Genomic DNA, 23,665 nt, shown 5'->3' on the forward strand with positions numbered 1-23,665 from the left:
AAATGAAGTTCTTAGCAGTGCATATTATTGTTTACTACAAAAAAATAAATAAATAAATAAATAAATAAAGGATATATTTACAGAAATATTTACAAAATTTCTTAAAGGAACTTGATCTTTACTTAATATCCTAATGATTTTTAGCATAAAAGGAAAAAAGATCATTTTGACCCATCCAATGTATTTTTGGCTATTGCTACAAATATACCCATGCTACTTAAGACTGGTTTTGTGGTCCAGGGTCACAAATATTATGAAGGTGGATGTTGCGAGTTAGAAAACCATAGAAATGATTCAGTCAATTCACCAGCCGTTTTATTCACACACAGCTCTAACTACTATATAAGAAAGACATGTCAATAAACAATTATATTTTATATGTAGGCACAATTAATACAATAAATGTCCTTACAAATAATGCATAAAAAATGAACAGCCTCTTGTATCCTCCAACTATTTTAAATGACCCAAATTAAAAAAGGATTGCACTTTTTTTTTTTTTTTGACAACACAAATACAAATACAGTGTCCATTTCAAAGGACTTGGACTTAAAGCAATTCAAGCACATTCTATATGGATGTATAAAGGCATATGAGTCTGGATGGGACATCCTAACAGCCATGGTAGAGGTGCATGGTGTTGAAGGTGATGTGGTCATACTGCTCCTCTACACTGACTGACTTGCGGTGCTCTATCTGACTGCTGGCGTCCTCCATGTTCTCAGGTGTATCTCCGAAGCCATTATGATGCCCAAAATGAAGCCCTTTTTCAAAGCAACCAAGATGTGAGGAGACAACCACATCAATACTCTCAACTTCGGTTGTATTCCCATTTATGTTCTTGTGCGTCAGGTCACCTTCATTGAGGTGCCGCACAGGATGGCAATGTCCGTTAAGTGGGAGTCCTGCTGTCAAAGAAAACACATGAATTATAAATTCATTAAAGAATGATAACGTTTTCATTCTAAACTAAATGACTTTGTTTTGCACAACACTTTCCAGCAGGCCAACATTGTTCATATCCTTGTGTGGGTTTTCAAAATCACCCATCCAGTTCGGTTTATGTAACATGATTATATCTGACCATTTGAACCTGAGATTAAAGTCCTGCTTCAAGCCATAATATTGCTCAACTCTGCTCAAGTACTGGCATACTGCCCTACATTAGCTTCAACATTAAACATGTTGCCATATAAATTAATATTTATTCCTTTTATAAATAACAGGACTTAATTATTAATCTCAATTATGTTATATATGGAGGCAGCAAAAGAGGTCAGAGGTTACTGAAGGTGCAAACCAATGTGTGTCGCATTATAATCAGTATAAAAGACCTGAAAGTGGTTTCTGTTTTGCTAACGTGTTCTTACAAACTACTCTTATGTACAAATTCAAGAGTCAGTGTTGATTGTTAAATGAGAACATTTAATGATTATAGAAATTACATTTACATCCATCTTAGGCATCCTGTTGCTTTACATGAACAATATTTCTCAATATCAATCTCAGTGTCACACATAGCCAGTGTTTAAATGAGCACTTATAGTAAGACGTCCCTTGTAATTGTGAGTAGGCAATCATGCGTTTTTCTATATGCAGTGCATATGTGGTGTGAAATTACAATTTTTATATGAATTTATAGAAAGTACAATGCGATCAAAGAATCACCGGTCTCAATTCATATCTCTTTTCATACTTAATCAGCTTAGCAAATATTTTCTACACTACATATGAAATGCTTTGCAAAACATTAGCTGGAAAAAAGACTTTTAACCTCATTAAATAACCTCCTGACTGATAAACACTTGAGACTGCAGATACAAGAAATCTAAAAAAAAAAAAAAAAAAAAAAAAAAAAGACCCTCAAACCCTCAGACTTTGCAATAACAGAAACAGTAAGAAAAATAACTGCAACCTAATATAGTCAAAAAGGTTAAACAAGTGACTGAATAGCACCTAGACTTCTTTACAAAACAATGTATGAAAGCTGCACAGCGAAGGTCTGTAAATGTACTTCATACATTCATGATAAGATATGCTTTGGCAGTTTAAGAGAAATAAATGTTTAAGACATAAAGGAAATTAAAATGCACAATATTTTATATTTTCAACATGGAAATATATATAAAAAAAAAGCATTAACTGAAACTTTTTCCTTTGCTACTTAACAGGAACAGAATATGGGTCACTCATATCAAAAGTATTAACCAACAGCCTAAACCAAAAATCCAACTATGTTACAAAACTGAAGGTCAGGAATTTGGCGGGGCAAATACAATTCACAGGAAATGCTGTGAAATCAGTGTTGTACTAAGACTGAACAATGAAAAAACATCATGCAAGTACTTTAGAGAGAAGGAACCATATTAATTGCTCTTGGAATGCATTACAATCAAAAATAAAACTTAAAAATGGCATTTAGGGAAGTTATTGTGCAAAACAAAATTCAAAGTTTGCTTCTACCACTCGAACTTCTCCATTTTAGTTTAAAACAAAGTGCATAACACCAAAAGTTTAAAGTATGGGGTGGTGTGAGCAATTTATCATAAAATCACATAATTTACAAATGATGTGTGCCAAATTAAATTATTTTCCCTCCCAGACACACATCACCAACTAAACCCAAGGCAAATGCTCCTACAAATAGGCATAGGAGTTAGTGCAACGGCATGGTATCTGCATGGAGGTGACGGTGAAGATCTCTGAATCTTTGTGGACTGGAGAGGACGAGCTCTCAATTCGAACCGCCCGTTCCTGCTCTGGACTGATGTAGCCATTGGACCCCAAAGGCAGGGATCCATTTAAGAGTCTGTTCCCACCTGGGGTGCTCAGCGCTTGGCCAAACTCCATGTGCATGTTCTCCATCTGGTCCTCGCCGCTGGATCCATTTACTCCATTCATCGGCTGATAACCGAGATCTGCAATGACGCGTTCACGTTAGCAAGTGGCGGCCCAACGCAAATGTCGTTAAACATTCAGGCAAGACTTACCATCTGTTCTGGCCTTTTTAATTAGATTTGACTCCATGCAATCAAGAGACCTTTTTCGGCTGGGAACCCCATTAAGGATGCCACGCTCTTGGATTAGCTTGCGGTCCCCAAAGCACACAGAGCCATTGGTTGAGAACCCGTTAAGCTGATTGAGCTGCTGGTTCTGGGCATTGGAAAGCAGCTGGGCACACTCTTGAAAGCCCTGGGCGTGGGCTAGGTCAGCGGCGGTCAGTCCACTAGCGTTCCTCATGCTGCGCAATGATAAAAATAATGCATTAACACTGCTGGTCTAAGGCTAATGTTTGTTAACCACTCATACACACACTTACACATGCACACACGCTTTCCCTTTCTATATTTCATATCCTAAACTGTTGCAGTATTTGAACAAAAGTTAAAAATGGACAAAAAGCATAGATATAATTTAAAGACATTTATAATGTTGTGAGGTCTTAACTGCAATAGAAAATGAAAAACTATTGAAGCATACACAAAGAAAACAAGTGATTACACCAGTCAATGATAACTATGTGTCAAGAGGAGAGATTTTGATTTCCACAAAAATGACTGGCAAATGAGAAGGTTTGGCAATGCCAAATGATTTTTCCAAGAATTCTCTTTAACTCAACCGATGAACTGGACAGACTTTTCATGTAAACATTTTCAAAATGAAGTAAATGAATGTCATACTAGAACAAACATACTAAAAACAGTGGCAATAAGAAGCCAATAACTGTAAACAGAAGAATGCAGATGTTCAAGCAGGGCTTCTTAAAACTGTGGCCGGACCATAGCTGTGAGCTAAAAGAATATTTACACTAATCTTCTGGTTTAAAAATGAAAAAGGAACTGAGAGAGACTTGTATCCTCAAGTGGTTTTGATGAATGAATCTTCATCTTGAAAGAGGTTGAAAGAGGACATCTTGGAAGCAACAAGCCAAACAAGACCAAATCAGGAAATTCTTCTTTAAACACTCAACGATGAAAACCGTAGTGGAAGTTTAAGAAAACAGCATCCTGGGTTCTTGAAAAGGAAAATTTGATCATATGGTGAACGTTGATACCATAAAGCATTCAAGAGTCATGTGAGATGCATATCTGGTTAAAATTTGACATGAAATCAGAAAAGGATTGGGAGTGTGCATTTGGCATCAACAGTCATTTTCTATTGCAGTGAAGAAAGCAGAATACATGAATGAACAAAATCTAGGGCAAAATAACAGCGTTTACACTTACCCCCGGAGCTCCTGCTTACACTTCTATCCTGAATGCACTGAGAATACAGAAATGTGACTCTTGGCAGCGCAGTACAGTAAATACAGACTAACCTTAGACAATCCAAAAGAATATATGTCATCTGTTATAAGCAAATGTATTTGTATGGGTTTTGAGGAACTGCCAGCTTTTGTTGCGCTCTTATTGCGTGAAACATGAAAACACAAATTTTAATCAGATGCGTTTAAACTAACACTATTTTATACCAATTGCAAGTTACATTGACTTGGGATAATAAGTGCAATTTAAACCTACTTTACATCCTTTTACAGTACAACCTACCATTAAGAAAATTTTACTGAATCCACTGCAGAACAGTCAGCCTGTCAGCTAATCTTAAAATTTGCCACTGAACATTTGTTTTTGATTGATCTATTTTTGGAGTTTACACACACACAAATGCAGTTATGTAAAAGAACTCACTTACAATTTTGTGACTGTCAGGATTCAATATACAACCCTTTTCATTCATTTCTATAGTATCTGCAAACACGGATCGGCTGCTGTAAGCCTCTAAAAGCATGCTGTCTAGGCTATAATGTGATTGGTTATCAAGACATAGTATGATCCAAGTTGACCATCTCCAAATTACAGCTGCAGAGAATGAAATCGTCCCATAAGCACATGGCACATCCAAAATCTCATATTTGTCTAAGAAAACACTACATATGACGAGAAACAAACTTTTAGATCATTCTATGTTCTATTAGTCTGTTCTATATAGTCCAAATATGTGTTGGATGAATGAAATCCAGACATTCTACATCGGACATGTTGTTATTGTCATGTGACTTATGGTATCAGTTATCATTACTTCCTTTTACAATTCCTCTCATGCAGCCTCCTGGGATAGTAAAGTGTCCATCAGATGTGCACATCAGAATCTCCGCAGTAGTACTACTTATGAAAACAGCGATAGTAGGGAAGTAGACGCAGAGTCAGACACAGAGCATCTTTGCTTGAGCTAATGAGCTGAAATGACTAAATGACATCAATAACACTGTACGGAGAAGAAATGTCTCAGGAACAAGCAATCCAAGGTGAGGACATGATACTTAGGTGCTAAGACCTTGCTATTTTGATTGGAAAGAGAAAGGAACGTGCTGGCAGTCCCTCAAAGCCTAGATATCATTTGCATGAATCTGAATCTGTGAAATTTTGCTAAATAAATATTTTTGTTAGCTACGTAAGCCAGTCATTATTCTTTATAATTATTATATACACTGGAATTGAACTTATTTCCTGTATGCGCTACCACAGAGTGACATTCATGAAGTATGGGGTTTGCTTGTGGCTTTAGGAAAAGGTTTGTTCATTCATGGATTCATTACAATAAAAATAAATCACAATCATTAATTCAGACATTTTGTTTTTCTGACCATCTCTAACTAGATAACAGTCCATACACACATTCATTCCAACACATAAACATGTTTAAAATCAAACATCTAAAAATAATACAATTTCCAGCAAATAAAGTAAAAATCAAACATTTTTCATTGAACAGACCCTCCCCACTTATTCCTGCCCAAATCTGAAGAAAAATATGAATGCTTCTCAGATGTTCTGATGTCAAAAAGACATTTGTAAAAAAAAAAAACACTTCAAAATGTACGTGTCCATCCTGGCAGGTCTTAATTAAAAATGAACCTCTTATAGGTGCAAGAAATCTGAAATAATTACCAAACAAACACAATGATCATATGGACAATTGATAGACAGTTCACACTATGCACTATTATGTTTTGGTCCAATTCTGTGAGTAACTTCAGTTGTATTTTATAAACGGGGGAAAAAATATTTACAATTCAGATGAACTTGTTACTTAGTGTTTGTTTTATTTGCTGCTTTTATGACCTTGAAATGTATGGATTTTAAAAAGATTGTACAGAACATCAATAGGTATTTATATATTATAAATTCATATTGCCTATATATTACAACTCAACTTGGTTAATATTACTTAAATGAATGATAAATTTGTATTAAGTAATCTAATGAAATGGCCAATTTTACTTGATGGTTGTAAGGTTATCTTTGCTACAGCATTAAAAGCATTCACTACAGTTTTTTTTTTTTTTTTTTTTAAACTGCAGCAGCAAACAGCTTGATAATTGTAAAATCACAGATAATATGGACATAATATTCTTGCATATGCATAATGTCCCTGCGGTTAGATGCCTGAAACTACTATGCTTGTTAAGAATGGCAGATTTAATGAAAACTGCTTTGTTTACATATTGTCCACAGAGTTAGATCAGATTTCTAGCACCTTTAATTAGAGATCATTTCAGTCTATGTAAAAGTAATTGACACATGAACAGGAAAACCTATGCTGTTATTAACTTACCTGATTTATATTTATTTACCTAATAAATAATTGAGTTAGACATTTGCAGCTTAATTCTCATTAGCATTATCTAAATAAAATTCAGTTAGAAGTGTGGCAGTTTATAGGTTATGTACATTTATTTAGCTTTTTAAACTGGGACATATATTTTATTATTTTGGCCATAGTAAATTAATTAGATCAAGACACTAAGCTTACAAACACCCTTGCCTAGCTTAAATTATAAGGCTCTGTCTGCAATTTGCCATCATGTGGCTGTAAACAGGAAATAATGATCATGTTTACACATGCACCTATAATGTGATTATTTTCAATAATCAGAGGACTTATGCTGCCTTCACATGCTATCGGAAGTAACTATTCAAAATTTGGACATGAACGGCTTTCCTAGTCATATTTACAACTGGGAAACTCTGAGATCATTCTGATATCCGACTTGGACGAGCCATAAACTTTAAATATAGCAGAGGAGAGAAACATAGCAGTAGTACTGTAAAGTTTTATTAGTTTTCCTCATAACATCTACATTGTTTTCTCCTGCCTTTACAGTCATATATATTTATGTATATAAATAACCATTTAATGCATATTGTATGTATTGAACACAGTGGAAATTTATTTCATTTATTTGACAGAAATATAGGAATTGTCAGCCAGCTGAATATCTAGATAGCACTGTGAGTGGTTTTATGACTACCAATGAATGAATACTGAATAAATCTCTTTAAATCTATACTTTTTGGCTTTAATAAAATTTCCCCAAGAAACAGGCGAGAATGAATAGGCTGTTCACCATGATTTACATTCTTTCCGACAACAAAGCATTGAACACGACAAACTCATGATTACATCAAAAGCGGGAAGTTTTCGATAGCATGTGAAGGCAGAATTAATTGCAGATATATTATTCACAAGCTTACATAACGTGGCTCTGAGCACTGAACGGTTTGTGATTAGGCGTACACCACAGTTTAATGCAATTATGGTTACTACAATTATAGCTAATTGCATTATTTTGACCAAAGTATTGCATTTACATGAGGTGAAGTTTCATTGCAATATTTTACTTACAAAATCCCATTATAATGGCACTGAGGGTGCAAACGCACTCATTGATGCTAACAGTTAATGAAAGTCAATAAAAGAATTATTAGCAACTGAACGTATTTATTATTATTATTATTATTATGTAAACTGCTGTCAAGAGAGACACGTTTACACTTGTGAAGACGCTGCATTAAATTGTACACTAAATTTCTAACTTCTTGTTTTCTTTATCTTTAAAAGGGAATATCTTTTTGCCATGTTCATCACATATCACAGAATTTGGACAACACTGAATTTCTCTGACAGTATCAAACGCTATTTTACACAGACTGTACCAACTCTAAAGATTATTTTGGCTTAGATACATGCTTACATCATATTTCTAAATAGAAACACATATGTTAATACATTCCCAATAAAAGCTCTAGCCACTCCCATTGATTAACCAGCTGCTTGTGATTTGTAGCCAAAACGTGTAGATCTACACTTTTAATTGTTTTAATGATTTAGCCCAGTCTATTAAAGGCTTTTTTCTACACGAGTGCCTTGGAGTATGTCGTCTTTTCAGCCAATACATTCCCACTATTTTAAATAAATAAATATTAATGTTTTGGGGTAAGTTAATGTTTTAAATAGAAATTAATGATTAATTAGGTAATAACTAGGTTATTATTATTTTTATTATTATATTCCTCAAATGAATCTTAGGTACATATTTTATTTAAAAAATAAATAAATAAATATATATATATATATATATATATATATATATATATATATATATATCTATATCTATATCTATATCTATATATATATATATATATATATATATATATATATATATATATATACACATACATATATACATACACACACATACACATAAAAAAAAAAAAAAAAATTCAGAGCAGAATTAAACCATTTATATGAAATACCAAATGCAGCTACTTTTATGGCATTATGCAATTAGATTTAAAACTATGGAATTGCATATTAAAGGGTTAGTTCACTCAAAAATTAAAAATCACCCTCATGTCGTTAGAAGCCTTTTGTTTATTTTCAAAACACAAATGATGACATTTTAACGAAACCTGAGATATTTCTGTCCCTCCATTAAAAGTCCATTAGATCACAACTTAGACGCTCAACGAACATGCATAGTTCATCAAATGGCATGGGAAACAGAAGCTCAAATGTGCTGCTTGACGCACAAGCTTTATTCTCGTGCATCAAGCACGTACAGTTGAGCTTCAGTTTACCATGCTGGATGTTTTTTACGTATGTGCACTGATCAATGTTTTTAAGTGACTATAAGAATAAATGAAACCTGTTAATCGTAAAGCAATCGTGTTTCTTCAGTGAAAATCAATGTTTCTTCAGAAGACTTGGATTACTTTTAAAAACCCGTTAGGACCTTTTCAAATACATGTTTTGGTGGAATAGACTTTCAGTGAAGGGACCGAAATCTCTCAGATTTCATTAAAAATAGCTTTTGATGACGAACAAAAGTTTGGAACAACATGAGTAACTGATATCAAAAATATATTTGGGTGAACCATCCCTTAAACATCCCCCGTTTTGAAATCTGGATAATATTCTTGAATAAAAAGATAGATTTACATACGCACACGAGACCTGCCAGGTTTGCTGGTAATTTCAATGTTCAACACAGTGTTAATAACTATCAAATCTTTGGTGCATGAGTGAAATTTGTATTTAAATAATAAAACAGAAGCATTCATTTTGTTTCTTCATTCCTGATATGCTTTGCTACTCTTTATTTTCGCTTCATAAATTCCCTTCCATTGGTTGAGCCCTAACACATAACTTCCTGAGCATCAGACCATGCTTACTCTGGACGAGACTAAGAAGGGACTGATTAGACCTGTCCTACAGATACGTCCTATGGTTAGTCTACAAGAAAAACAAACAAACATTGAAATTAAATAGGAAACAAATATACATCATCTGCATTGATTTAAGGGCACAATTAAGCAAAGCATGCAGGTCAAAAAACAAACAAAAAAAAACTAGATCTAAAAATGAAAAACAAACAAAAAAAAAAAAAAAAAAAAACTTTTCTTTTTTGAAAGTTCTAGGTACAAAATGTCCTATCAGTAAAACCAATCACCGCATGAAATACCTCAACAGTTTGCCAGTGTGTTGATACTGAAGGGAGCGATAGTGAGAACACTCCTAATGCCACAACAGTGCAGTTTCGTTGAGGGAACTTGGAGTGAGTCAGCAGTGTCTATTTGGAATGCTCTCCCCCTTTTCTAGGATTACTTGAAAAAGTCAAGTCATTTCGAATTCAATAGCTGCAAAAACATTGAGATGTGTAGACGTTCTCTAGACTTTTGCCGTAACAGTTAACAAAATGCAATCTCCATTTCTTTTGTCATCATGCCACTTTCATAAGGACAAAGGTGACAGATGATTCATAAAAGAACATGTTTTATCATAGGGTAATCATATAGCAGAGGGTAAATGCTACAGGCGACATTGTAAATACAAACAGTTCGTCTCTATGAACAAAGTCTCAGAATAAAAGATGCAGACAGGTTAAAACAAAACACTAGTAATGCTATTCATACTATTCAGATCTAGTGATACAAACCCTGCTGATATTTAAGCCTGAGCTTTAACCTGCTCTCCTTTACTGTTATACTACCTGAACCACACTTTGTCCTGCCAGACTTTTGGATCGAGGGCTTTGGGAGACTGATGTCAGACTCATGTCGGAGTTACGTCTAGGACATGACTTTATATACTTTAATGCACAGCATACATTTGGTGCTTAAGTAAGTAAGCTTTACATAACAATAAGGACAGTTAATCAATTTATAAAGGACGTGTCAAACTCTGTAATTTCAACTGGATGTTTTATCTGAAATCCACTAGGTAATAAAGATAAAAAGACAAAACGCACACTTGAAGGAGAGTACATCACTTGTAAAGAACTTAAGAAGCTGAACAATGTGAATTTATATCAATTTGAGGTTGAACATGGAACCCTGAGGCACTGAAGAACAAGAGAGTGCAAATTTTCTGGATCAGAAAGAGAGCGAACAGAAGAAAAGCATGTTTCTTCAGAGGACTTGCCTGTTTGAAATTCGGTAGACAATGTAGAGTCTACATGTCTGGTGAAGACGAAATTATTGAAGAGATTTCAGTGAAGAAAGAATCAAGATTTCAATGAGAGAATGTATGTAATGTGTCCGTCTATCAAACAGTTAAAAACTGAGAAGGTCTTGTCAGTAAGCCATGATCAACAGAAATAGAAAAAGAACGTCCAATAGAAAAAGAAAAACACTCAGAAGTGGATACAGCTGATGCTTGAGATTCTGACTCCAGGGTATTCAGGACTCAAGAGGCTCCATTCTCACTTTCTTCGTTTCTTCTGAAAACGTACACAAGGACATTTAAAACATTAAGCTGAATAAGCTTTCGTACTAGTTCTAGTTTGCTGGGATCTAGAGGGAGTTTCAGCAACAAGGGAATAAACGAATCGTCGCTCCTTGGAAGTTCCTTTGTCTTCTCTATGCCATTCACATCATTTTGGTTTCAGTCCAAGGGTCTTGAAGGAATATAACTTCTAGACATGGCAATGAAATGGTGCTCTTTTGCCAGCTTTTAAGGTAAGAATGTGTTGGTACTATCAAGGGTCCAGAATACTTTCATTGGTGGCTGAAGTGTTTCTCCAGAAAGATGGATATCAGCTGGATTCAGATCTCAAGAAATCAATTAAAGTAGAAACTAGAAATATGTAGGGAGGAAACAGATAAAACATCCAGTTTTGCTTTTTTACCCTCATGTAGATCTTGAAAAATCATATTAAATTTGCATGTATTATATGAAGGGGAGAATTGTGATGTTTGTGTGCTATGTGCTGTGCCACTGATGGGAGGGATACTAACTTACATTAAATCATGTTTGTAACAGGGGAAAGAAAATAACAATTAATTATTTTTTTTTTTTTTTAACATTTATTGTTGTTTTTAATTCATTAATTTTATTTATTTATTTAATAATTTTTAACAGAGAATTCTTTTTTTCCTAGGAGTTAAGGCAAATGTTTATTTATTTATTTATTTTTTAAATGTATAAAATAACCCCCAAAACCCTCGCTCCTCTCAATCTCCTAACTAGGCCTATATTATAAAATCCTTTTAATTTTAAACCTCTTCTTCTGCTTTGAATGGTAAATCTGACACACTATAGCTGTCATCGGCTTTAATACTGCCTGGGGCTTCAATGCCACTACCACTGTAAGACTTTGAAACATTGTTCATACTGCCATAAAAACAAACATCAACAGTCCTATTTGTGTGGTTGCTAAATGCACATTTCGTCATTATCTCAAAAGCATTTCCAATTGGGCAAAAATCACAGCATGCACTAATAGAAACCGAACATTTAAGAACAACCCCTAGTTCCCCAAGACCAAAATGTTTCTCCTTGGTTATTTTGAATGCCACATGTTACTCATGGATAAAGAAATATAATTATTTGTCTGTCAAATGTTATATCACAGATTGCTTTTGAAAGTAGAAGTTTATCAATTAAAATATACCTTTATATATTTAAATAGGAGCTATGTACAGTACCACCGGTAGCGTACAGGTATTTGACTAAAACAATAGAACTGTGATTTTTTTTTTTTCTTCCCAAGTTGAACTTTGTCTTCATAGGTAACTGTCTGAAATTCTTCAGATGTGTGAGGGGTTCTCTCTTTTTTCTTAACCTAAGGCCATAAGCTATTCAATCTAAAGAAAAATTTAAATGCTAAGATCGTATTGTAGACAAAAGCAAAAATTTTAATTGCCATGCCAATTCAGAATTAAAATTTTATACTCAGAATATCAATTAACAAACTTTGTGCTATTCTGAAGTGGTTTCACATTGCATTTTTTGTATTTATAGTGTACTGCTAATTAAAACAACGTGACAATAACATAATGCAGCCTTCTAGTTATTTGTATACCATAAATTTTGTACATAACTATTTTTTTCTACAGTGTAACCATTATCTTAATAGTTTTATTGCAAATATTTACAATAAGATTTAATTTGTTAAAATTAGTCAATGCATTAGGTATAGTACCTAACAATGAACAATAGATTAACTGTATTTATTAATCTATGTGAATAGTAATTAATACACTAATACGATTTTTAACATTTCAAGTTGAATGCATTAACGTTAAGTAATTAAGAACAAACACAAACAAACAAAGGTAACCGTATAAAAATATTGTTAACATAAATTATTTATATATCAATCATTTTTGGTTCATAATACAAAATGAAACTAATGTTAACAAATTGAAATTTACTGTAAAGTGTCACCAGTTTTAATTAATGGCATTAACATAAAATTACAAATGATATTCATACATGTTGTGCTGACCACAACCATATGGCATTCAAAAGAGGAGAACAACATGTGCAGAGAAAATTTGCAGTTGTAGTGGCTTGTGTTCTTCAGACCAAAAGCATACAAGAAACACTAGCAAGCCGACCACTGTACCTGCTGTTCCACAAAACACATCACACAAAGTAGGACTTTCTTTGTCCTCATTCAACTCATGGATGAGCATGGAAAACACTTATAAAGCATGAATTACTAACCACATTTAAATATAGTAGATTTTAGACTTGCATATGTCATGATCTGGTAATACAAGTTTAAAATTGCATTCTAAATTATACAAATTAAACCAAAAATATTTTTATAAGTGTTTTAGTCACTAATGGAAGTGTTGGTTTCATGTATGCATCTCAGTGGAACAGCAGATAATTTCCAGTTATTCAGTACGTCATCCATCATCATTAAAGTACGCTTTAATAAATTCCCAAGTGGCATTTCTCATTGTCAAGAGATATGAAAAGGCGAGAGTCATTTCTCCAGAATGAGCAACAAGAACACTCCTGCACAACCGTATGTGTGTGCTGACAACTCATAACATACAGGAGCTAACATTTGTATAGTTACATCTTATTGCAACATCCTGGAGATTTGTTGGCTAAACAATCAACATTAATAATGCATGAGCTTCAATCAGAATCCCTCTGCAAAGTCAATAGTATGTTTTATAACAAATGCTGTGCTAGCAGTTCAACTAATAACAATACCAACCTAAATCTAAAGATCTAAATCCTGCACAAGGTGTTGGAGAACAGTATATCAAGTAGATCTACACATGTATGTGGTGTATGACAGTCAGATGTTTCCAGTACTGCTCCTTAAAGGTCAGTTTTCTACAGAGTTTAGCTCCAAACCTAATCAAACACGAAAAGAATCAGTTCTAGGAAACTTCCAGTCAGGTGTGTTCTGATGAGCTGAAACTAGAAAGTGGCTCTTCAGGAGCAGGACTGGACACCCCAGAATATGATGAACTTTTTTTGTTCCACTTCAAATAGAATACTGTGTTTTGACAGCTTTAGAAAACTAGAAAGATCTAAGAATATTATATATTAGAAAAATTGTTATTACTAGGCATACAATGACACTGCAGAGACATTTTGAATGAAGCTCAATTTCCCCCTTGAGACTATGGGGTCTCTCACTTCATTTCATCTTATCTCCCAACAAAGAAAAAAAAACCTTAGCGACCAAGGACAATTTAAAATAGCCATAGTTGTTTGCTTTTGAGCTATGAGGAAATGTGCAACAGCTTGCAACCTTGTAATGGCAACACATTTCAAATCAAAAAGTGAAGGAAACAAAAAGGATATTACCTCTGCACTTCACAGGGGATTATAGAAGACATGATAGAGATCATCAAATTACTGAATTCAGAATACAATTCACATTTAGGCAAAATCAAGCCAATACGACCAAATCTGGTCACAGGTTTCAGAAGCGCTCCATCAAAATACATTTGTGTATTAGGTCACTTTTCAAACTCACATTTTTACCTTAAATGACAAAAAGAACAAGTTCGATTTTAGTTGATGCATTAGGTATCATGATGTAACAATGAACAAAACAAGAACAGCATTTATTAATTTTGGTTAATGTTAATGTTTACATACACTTATATATGTACTAAATTAATATTTCCAACTGTATGAACATTCAAAACGTAACAAATCAACATTGAACAATAGCAATTAAAAATTGACATGGACTTAATGGAATTAATAATTGCTGCAAAAATGCTGTTTATTGTTAGTTCATGATACATAATTCATTAATGTTTATAACATTTTGTTGTTGTGAAGACAAACCAATTTACTTAAAAAAGGATAAATAAAAAAAAAAATAAAAAAAAAAAAACCATCTAAAAACTTTACAAGGGAACTTGCAGTAATAGTAACAATACACATGCCTATTTTGATCCAGATGTGTACAACTTTTTGTACTTAAACATCAACATTTGTCTTATATTTCAAATTGTAGGTACGGACTGTACCAGCTTTGCTTCATGTCTTAAATCTTTAATTTATCAGTTATTTATTTATGATTTAATTCCATGTCAGCAGCAATGGCTATATTCATGGAAAAACAATTCTACTGCATCACTCAATCAATATCCTTTCAATAATAGGTTTACAATAATTTAACAATTTTGTCTTAAAAATTCAACATACAAAAATCTAAACTAAAATAACAATAATAGCAACAACAATTATATAGTCTCTTTCAACTTATTATATGATAAAAATTCTAAAATTATTTCAGGAGAAAATTTTCTAAAAATGTCCATAATTATATTTTCTGAATAAAAACATCGTCTGGTATCATTTAAAAATCATTAATTCTATTAAAATGTTTTATACTCAAAAGATACTTACAGAAATCACAGACTGGTTTTTAATTTATCAGTTAAAAGCATAATAAATAGAAAATGAACCTTATAGTTGATATTCTTTCATTTGCAATGAAATTGCATGCAGGTTTTAAAATGAAGTAAAAATGTGAGATTGAAAACCAGTCAGATTTCTACCACTCAGGACAATGGGGTTCATTTGTTTTTACAGAAAAGGGCAGGGAAATCTCAGATGGTTCAAGACGGTATCACTGTAATTTACTAGTGTCATGTTCCCGTATTGTCTTGGAATGGAAGAAACTGATTATTAAGCGTTAAAATCAAGAAGATCAACACTTCAGTTTTGATGGAGCACTTCTTGAATGAAGCACCAGTGGGGCATTTGAATGGATGCAAGGGACAGAGAGAGATACAGTCAGAGAGAGCAGCAGTTCGAGAAGACTTACTCTGCCTTGGCTCCCTGGACCAGGAGCGTGTTAATGCAGTCAATGCTGCCAGCACGGGCCGCTTTGTGGAGGGGGGTTTCTCCAACATAGTCCTACAAAACAAAGAGACCATTTAAAGCACCAGCTGAGGGTAGGACTGTCATGATTGTGACATTTTGTCTGAAAACGATTTGCCACACAAGTTATCAGCATTTTAATTGTTTTGCTTCTGTCTGTTACAGTATAATCTTTACACACGTTCAGCTTATAAAGTCATTTATTAATACTGATTTTGGAATCAATCAATAATGATTCAACATTTATTAAGATTCATTTAAGACTTTGCTAACAAATTGCATGTGGCATAATTACATTATTAATATTTTAACATATTACACTACCGTTGACACATAATGGCAATTATGTAATAATAGTGTCAGGCAAATCCAGGCAAGAATGAAACTTATCTATTAGATAGAGCAAAAGCCTGCAAAGTGTTATTAGGGATTCAAGCACATTACACTGAAACCCTATTGTAATTGTTAGAATGGTCAAGGATAAGCGATTTCCACGCAAAACTGATAGTGCAGACCAAACCCTAAGTCGTAGAGACTTGAAAGTTGGAGGGATGGTAGTACTCACACCTCCGACAACATAACCAAGGCTCGCCCCAATCGGCCTGACGGAGGTGCTACAGTGACCAAAAATACGAAATCACTCATAACTCCTAAACCATCAGTCGAAGGCTAAAGTGACGAAATTTTTGGGTATTTCGCATTTTTTCCAAAAACGTACTTTTGCTTTGCCTCTAGAACCACTGCTGTCAATCAAATTGTTTGTTAATTGATTGAGAAGACCTATTTTTGCAAACTAGTCCTAGGTTTTTCGCTCAATCTGGAAAAACCACTGCAGTACAATTATCTGGACTCTCAAGGCCAATAATTATCAAAATGTTGAAATCTGTCCTTTGGGAAGCTATAATGTGGTCCTTTAGAAAAGTAGCCTGTCTAAATTTACCCAAAATCCTATAAAGCCTAAAGGAAAACTCAGAACTTCACAAAACCTGGTAAGCACATGCGCCAGGTGATTCTAAGCAAGCATGCAAAGTTTTAAGGGGATCGGACCACAACATCATATTTCTATGGTAAATTACCTAGATTTGCCAAAAATGCTTTTTTAATCATTGATTTAAGTGTGTACAACCTTGCTAAATAATATGTAATGTCTTTTTCCTTGCTTAAATGCCGTAAGTGTGTGACCCCTAGCAATCACTGCTTGCAGCCATATTTATAATCGTAATAGTAAATAACACTAAAATATTTAACATCTGAGCTAATTTAATTTAATGTGCTTTTGTGATTTTTAGTGTGTTTTATTTGTATTTAGCTTTAGTTTATTTCAGTTTTAGCAACTTTTAGTACTTTAACTTATTTAAACAGCCTTCATCTCAGTTAGCTGCCAAGTCAACATTTTTAATTTTCACTTATCAAGATTTTTAAAGTTTAATTTGTATCTAATATTTCATTATTTTATTCTAGCAGACTGCTGAATATAGCGGCAATCACTATATTGCTGTAAGTGAAAGTGCAATCTCTCCATCACAACCCAGCATCATCATTTATTTAGAAGCTAGTGAATCAGCCGGGCTGAACCTTTCACCCTGATAGAAAGCTACAGTAAACTCTTAAAGGAGCAGCTGAGCATCAGCTCTGTTAGCAAAATCCCTGATTCATGGGAGAAGAATGTGGGTCAGACTCACGCCCACCAGCTTTTCACTCCAGCTACATTCATGCATCACTACACAACAAGACTGGGTAAGAGATCAGTCGATTGGACAGGCGATGCCCTTAAATGATTCATGTTGATCTGCCCGAGCCAACGGGATGAGAAACTAGTCTATATTTGGAGAACACATCACTGGTTATGTAACAGTGGCCTAGTAATCTCATTTCTCTGTTGTAACATTCCAGTGAGTGGTAGGAGGAGAAGAATAGATGTATAATCAGAAATTTGCTCACACGCTAATGGGGATTTCTACATTCTGCACGCATGAAAACACAAAAGTAATACAGTACATTAACAAAGTCATGAAGGGCCCAGGGCCTCAGTAAACCAAAGGCACTGAGCAGCTGATGAAATCTGGGTTATCATCAAAAATGACCACAGGTTTAGGCCAAATGTCAGAAAATACCTTTACTGACCAAAATCAGTGGTTGCCAGATATTCCCCCTTAAAAAAATTGTGACTAGGTTACGGCATGGCATATTGATACCTTTATATTTTAGGGCTGCCCTTGACTAATGATTTTTCTAGTCGACTAGTAGTCATTCATTTTAAGCATTAGTCGACTATTAGTTGCACGTTTATTCATAAACCATATAAATCAATGAGTCTTTAATTGCCTACATAGCCTAATAAGCGCTCAAGTGCATGCAAAAAAACACTTGCCACAGCGCACTGGCAAATACAATACTTATGAATGTGCAACAAGACTGCATTAATGTTTTAATTATTTATTGATAAAGTAGTGCTTTCTTTGTTTTCGGTTTAAGAGATGAGGTCAGCGACACTGACTCATCTTCTTCGCAGTAGTAATGCGCCTGTATGCCTGTTTCATACAGATTACATAATTAGAGAATATGTGTTTTCTATTCTAAATTGGTTTATTTAAAACTAGACATTTTGCTCTCTATAGATATATTTTAGACGAGACAGCAGAAAGTGCATCCTGTTTGCTTTAATTATTTTATAAAAGCACAACGTTTTGTTGTTATTCTGAGATCAACCAAATAAACATGAGCATTTGGATGTCCTGCCCGATGTACTGTATTACCACATAGACCAGCCTTCAACAATCTGTCCATCACAGACTGCATGACTTCGCCACTTCCTGTTGAATTATTATTTTTAAAATTTTTTTTTTTTTTATCTGCGACTAATAAAATTTTGGTCAGACAGCCCTATTATATTTAACTCATATTTCATTATGTGATAAAATTCTTTATATACCAATTATGGGTCGGCTGATTATCGGCACCGACATTAAGCAATTTTATTTATGTATAGAATAAAATAATTGTGTGTTAAGAATGTTATTTTACTGTTGTTCGCTTCACAATTACACAACCATTTTGCTACCAACAACATCAATTTGGCAATATGTTCATTAAAAAAAAGACACGTAATGCAATGTTAAATGCAATTCGAATTTTTTTTCCCCTGCAGAAATGACATTTATGTTTACATTAAATTTGAGAGTATTTTACTATAAAATTATATACAACACAATGTTAGACTATTTACAGTTTTTAACCACACTGTAAAAAAAAACGTTGTTTCAACATACAGTGTTTGTGCTGCCTTAAAATCTTAGGTTTAGTCAACATGAAATGTTAAGTTGTACATAAGAAACGTGGATATTTGAGTTGAGTAAACAAAGTTTTAAGGCAGCACAAACGCTTAAGTTGTTTTTTTTACAGTGCATATTATGGTGTGGTAACTTAATGTTAATCATGTTTTTACTGCAGCATTTTGTTTTTGTAAAAATTATGTTTCATTTTACATTAAATATTATTCATTACTTTATTGCCAAAACAGCTTCATGTTATGCAACACATGCACATGCAAACACATACAAAAACAGTATAACTTAATTAAAATGGACAGTACAAAGTACAATTTCTGATTGGAAGAATAACATTCAAAGCCGCTGTAAAACATTATATTTATGATATTATTGTGTCTAATATCACTACCTTAAAAGTAGTTCTTCCTCATCTTCATTGAGATTATTTATTTGGGATACTCCTTGCTCTGTTATCTCACATAACTTCACGTTTGTTCACTTTCACGTGTCAATAAAGCAGTGCTGCATGCTCGTCTTCAAAAAAAGGGTCTCTTATATATTATGTCATAAAACTGTGATGTCTTACCTGTCTGTTTATATCAGCTCCAGCCTGCAGCAGCCAGAGCAAGCACTGAGGATGACCCCCGAAGGCAGCAATATGAGCAGGCGTCTGAGCAAACCGAGAGGTCACAGAGTTCACACCACATCCCACCTGCACCAGACGCAACACACACTCCAGCTGCGGGACAGAAGATGATGCAGGGAAAAGTGCCTTTAATTAGAACTCAGCTGAAAGCTGATATTTAAAATTCAACACATAAACGCATATTATAAAGGGTTAGACAACACTTCTGTTAAAGAAGTTGAACTCTGTGTAGTCCGGTTCATAACAGTTAGGGTATATCTAAAAACTCCAATCTCATTTTCTCCCTTTAACTTCAAAATCGCTCTAGATCGCTGCAGATGTACCAACCCAAGTGTTTAGAAAGTGAATATGCAAAGAAGATCAAATGTCCTTTACAAAAACAAAAACAAAAAGTAAAAAAGTGATGTAGGACGATTTTGAATTTGGAGAAGAAAATGAGACGTGAGTTTTTTGACATACCCTAACTGTATTGAACCAGAATGCAGAGTTCACGCAGAGCTAGACAAGACAAGCATGAGAGGCTAAAAAGTATATAATTTTTTTTTTTTTTAGAAAATAACCAAATGTTTCACTAGATAAGACCATTCTTCCTAGGCTGGGATCGTTTAGAGCCCTTTGAAGCTGCATTTAAACTACATTTTGGAAGTTCAAATTCGTGGCACCACTGCAGTCCACTATATGGAGAGAAATCCTGAAATGTTTTCCTCAAAAAACAATTTCTTTATGGCTGAAGAAAGAAAGACATGAACATCTTGGATGACAAGGGGTGAGAAAATTATCTGTAAATGTTTGCTCTGTAAGTGAACTTCTCCTTTAATCACTCAACTGTTTTAAATATTGGTCTAATGTACGTAGGTAAGAAAACAATTGCATTTACACAATGAAAGCATTTAGTACATCAAAGACGTTACTCTTGTGTTTCAACATTATTTGATGATCGTTCCTGTAAAATATCAAATTTCACCCGGACTCTTCCTGTTATTCATCTACTCAACAGTGCCTTAAACCATTCTTTTCTAGACACTCCCATGCGTTGCAAGACATTACACCCATCCAGATAAAGCCAACAACACACACAAAGTGGGAGTGGCACTAGAACAGAAAGATTTATTGCTTCCTCATTACTATTTTTATAAGTCATATTAGATTCAGCATTATAACTCAACTGGAAAAATCTAGTTTGATCTAAAACCCCACTGATCACACACTGACACTTAGGAATTTCCCTTTAGGTTTAAAAGGCTGAGATGCAAGTTCATGCATGCATCCTGTGGAGCTTTGAAAGTCAATGCAAAGCAGAAAATGCTTTCATGCTTTCCCTTTTCAGTAATTCATTTCCAAAAATAAACCAAGGGCTGGTGTGTTTATATCAGCCTGCTGACTCTGACACTTCATGTGGCTGGGTAAACTCAAGACATCTGAGAATACAACACATCGGCAACATAACAGGTAATGTAGCTCTTTAGAAAGTGAAGGAAACCTGAAGTTCAACATCATTACCTGAGGAAAGACTACACCCACAGGTATCCATTGAAAATTACACCTGTAAAAATGCTCAGACAAACACTGTGTCAAAATATGACCACGTGCAGCTCGATATCCAAAAAAAAGGGCTCTTATGAGCTGGTTCTTTCAGTGGTTCGAAAACACTTATGAATGAGTGAAAGGAGTTCAAACGTATCATGTCCACAATGAGACAAGAACTGTTACTGTGTTGTTTTATCTAATTATGCTTCTGAAACCGGTTATCCAGAAATTCCGGTTTATAATTAGATAAAGTTAATAATGAATAAGTGACGTCATATTTTGTTTTTAGCATTGTATTTAATATATTACTCAATGGAAATTATTAAAAATTTGAATAACTGAAATTAAGTAAATGCTAAAAAGTGTATAAACACACATTTGTCGCTTTTACTTAATTTCTGACACACACTACCAGTCAAACGTTTTTGAACAGTAGAATTTTTAATGTTTTTTTTTAAAAAAAAAAAAAAAAAAAAAAAAAAAAAAAAAAAAAAAAAAGAAAAAAACAAGCCTGCATTTACTTGATCCAAAGTACAGCAAAAAATTTAATTAATTTTTTTTTTTACTATTTTAAATAAATTTTCTATTACATTTTAAAATTTAATTTATTCCTGTGATATCAAAGCTGCATTTTTAGCATCATTACTCCAGTCACATCTACACAGCTGTTTTCAACATTATAACAATAACAAACGTGTTTTGAGCAGCAAATCAGAATATTAGAATGATTTCTGAAAAATCACGTGACACTGAAGACTGAAGTAATGATGCCAAAAACTCAGCTTTGAAATCACAAGAATAAATTACATTTGAAAATATATTCAAAAAAAAAAAAAACTGTTATTTTAAATAATAAAAATACTTTAAATTTTTACATTATAATGAAAACGGACTCAATTCATTTGTCTTCATTTCGGTTTTGGTACTACACAATCAACACAGGTTTATAAAACAACAAGACAAGCTTGTTTAAAACGAGAAAAAGGAAAAACAGATTAAGAAAAGAAAATCTGTAACGTTAGTTCATCCACTGAATGCATGCGCAACGTTCAACTAATGTTGGATCGTCGGCGCAAGTCAGATCATACACGATGACATTTGCATGATCCCATTATCTGATGCGGTTTGAGTATCATTCACGAATACCCTCACATCTTTAAAAATGCGTAAACAACTTAAAGGTGCAATACTGCATTTCATTTAGGAGAGTAACATTTAACGTTAAGGGTTTAATCTAGTATGCATCTTTGTGCACTCCGCATCTAGGTGACAATTACACACGCCGCTTATAAATGAATTCGATTATATACCTTGCCGAAGTGTGCAGCCCAATGTAGCGGAGTCCACCCGTAGAAAGAGTCTTCCACAGACAACTGATCCGTGCTGCACTGGAGGAGCGAGCACAGCGCGCCCAAATCTCCATCTCTGCACGCCCGATGAAGAGGGAAACGAATATTCAGCACCTCCTCGCTGGAAAACCCAGACTCCAGTCCCACCGACATTAGTGTACAAGAGAAACCCTCGCTTTTATAAATACGTAGAAATAAAAATCGTCACAAAAATGGTGGACTTCACGATGTCTGCTCCTATTAAACGCACCGCCCAAACAAAGCGCTTACAAAGGGGAGGCGAGACGAGACGCACGGCGTGCTCACATACACACAGCACACTTGCGCGGGCGCTGAAGGAACGAAACTTCTCACTTCTCCAAAACCCGAAACGGATCAAGTCTGCGCATGCCCACTACAAAATAAACGTAGCACAAAAACAGAAACGGATAATGGATAACTTACAATAATTAAATAAAAAAACAAACAAACAAACAAACAAACATTTAAATAAAAATAAAATAATTATTAAAAAAAAAATACAACAAATAAAACAGTTGCGGTGGGTGGAGGTTACTATAAAGGTTCAAAACACCAAAAGCAATCTCCTCATGACCACAAAATCAGTCATAAAGAGCCAATTTTTTTGGAAACTGAGATTTATACATCATCTGGAAGCTGTATAAAATAAGCTTTCCATTGATGTATGGTTTGTTAGGATATGACTATTTGAAAAACTGGAATCTGAGGGTGCAAAAACATCAAAATATGGGGAAAATCGCCTTTAAAGTTGTCCAAATGAAGTTCTTATCAATGCATAAAATTAAGTTTTGATATATTTACGGAAGGAAATTTACAAAATATCTTCATTGAACATGATCTTTATTAAATATCCTAATGATTTTTGTCATAAAAGAAAAATCGATAATTTTTCTACCTATACAATGCATTTTTGG

The 23,665-nt window shown here is 34.0% G+C and overlaps 1 protein-coding gene across 2 annotated transcripts; it reads right to left on the reverse strand.

Moving 5' to 3' along the window:
- Window positions 1-298: 298 nt before the first annotated feature.
- Window positions 299-23,063, reverse strand: ankrd10b (ankyrin repeat domain 10b). 2 transcript variants are annotated; one of them, XM_051118637.1, is made up of 6 exons: window positions 22,692-23,063; window positions 19,795-19,947; window positions 15,884-15,975; window positions 2,991-3,241; window positions 2,820-2,918; window positions 299-905 (listed from the first exon to the last, which is right to left on the reverse strand). In XM_051118637.1, the coding sequence occupies exons 1-6, from the start codon at window positions 22,881-22,883 to the stop codon at window positions 613-615; spliced, it is 1,080 nt and encodes a 359-aa protein (XP_050974594.1). In that variant the 5' UTR covers window positions 22,884-23,063; the 3' UTR covers window positions 299-612. The 2 variants fall into 2 exon arrangements, with proteins under 2 accessions (XP_050974594.1, XP_050974593.1); XM_051118636.1 differs by having other exon boundaries at window positions 299-908.
- Window positions 23,064-23,665: the final 602 nt, after the last annotated feature.

Source organism: Labeo rohita, chromosome 9, assembly GCF_022985175.1.
Source record: "Labeo rohita strain BAU-BD-2019 chromosome 9, IGBB_LRoh.1.0, whole genome shotgun sequence".
Lineage (NCBI taxonomy): Eukaryota > Metazoa > Chordata > Actinopteri > Cypriniformes > Cyprinidae > Labeo > Labeo rohita.

Bases quoted from the DNA above. Each gene is read 5' to 3' on its own strand.
- ankrd10b (XM_051118636.1), bottom strand. From the start codon at position 22,883: ATGTCGGTGGGACTGGAGTCTGGGTTTTCCAGCGAGGAGGTGCTGAAT. The intron at 15,976-19,794 runs GTAAGACATCAC...TTTGTTTTGTAG, and splicing joins GAGCTGATATAAACAGACAG to GACTATGTTGGAGAAACCCC. The intron at 2,919-2,990 runs GTAAGTCTTGCC...GCGTCATTGCAG, and splicing joins TAAAAAGGCCAGAACAGATG to ATCTCGGTTATCAGCCGATG.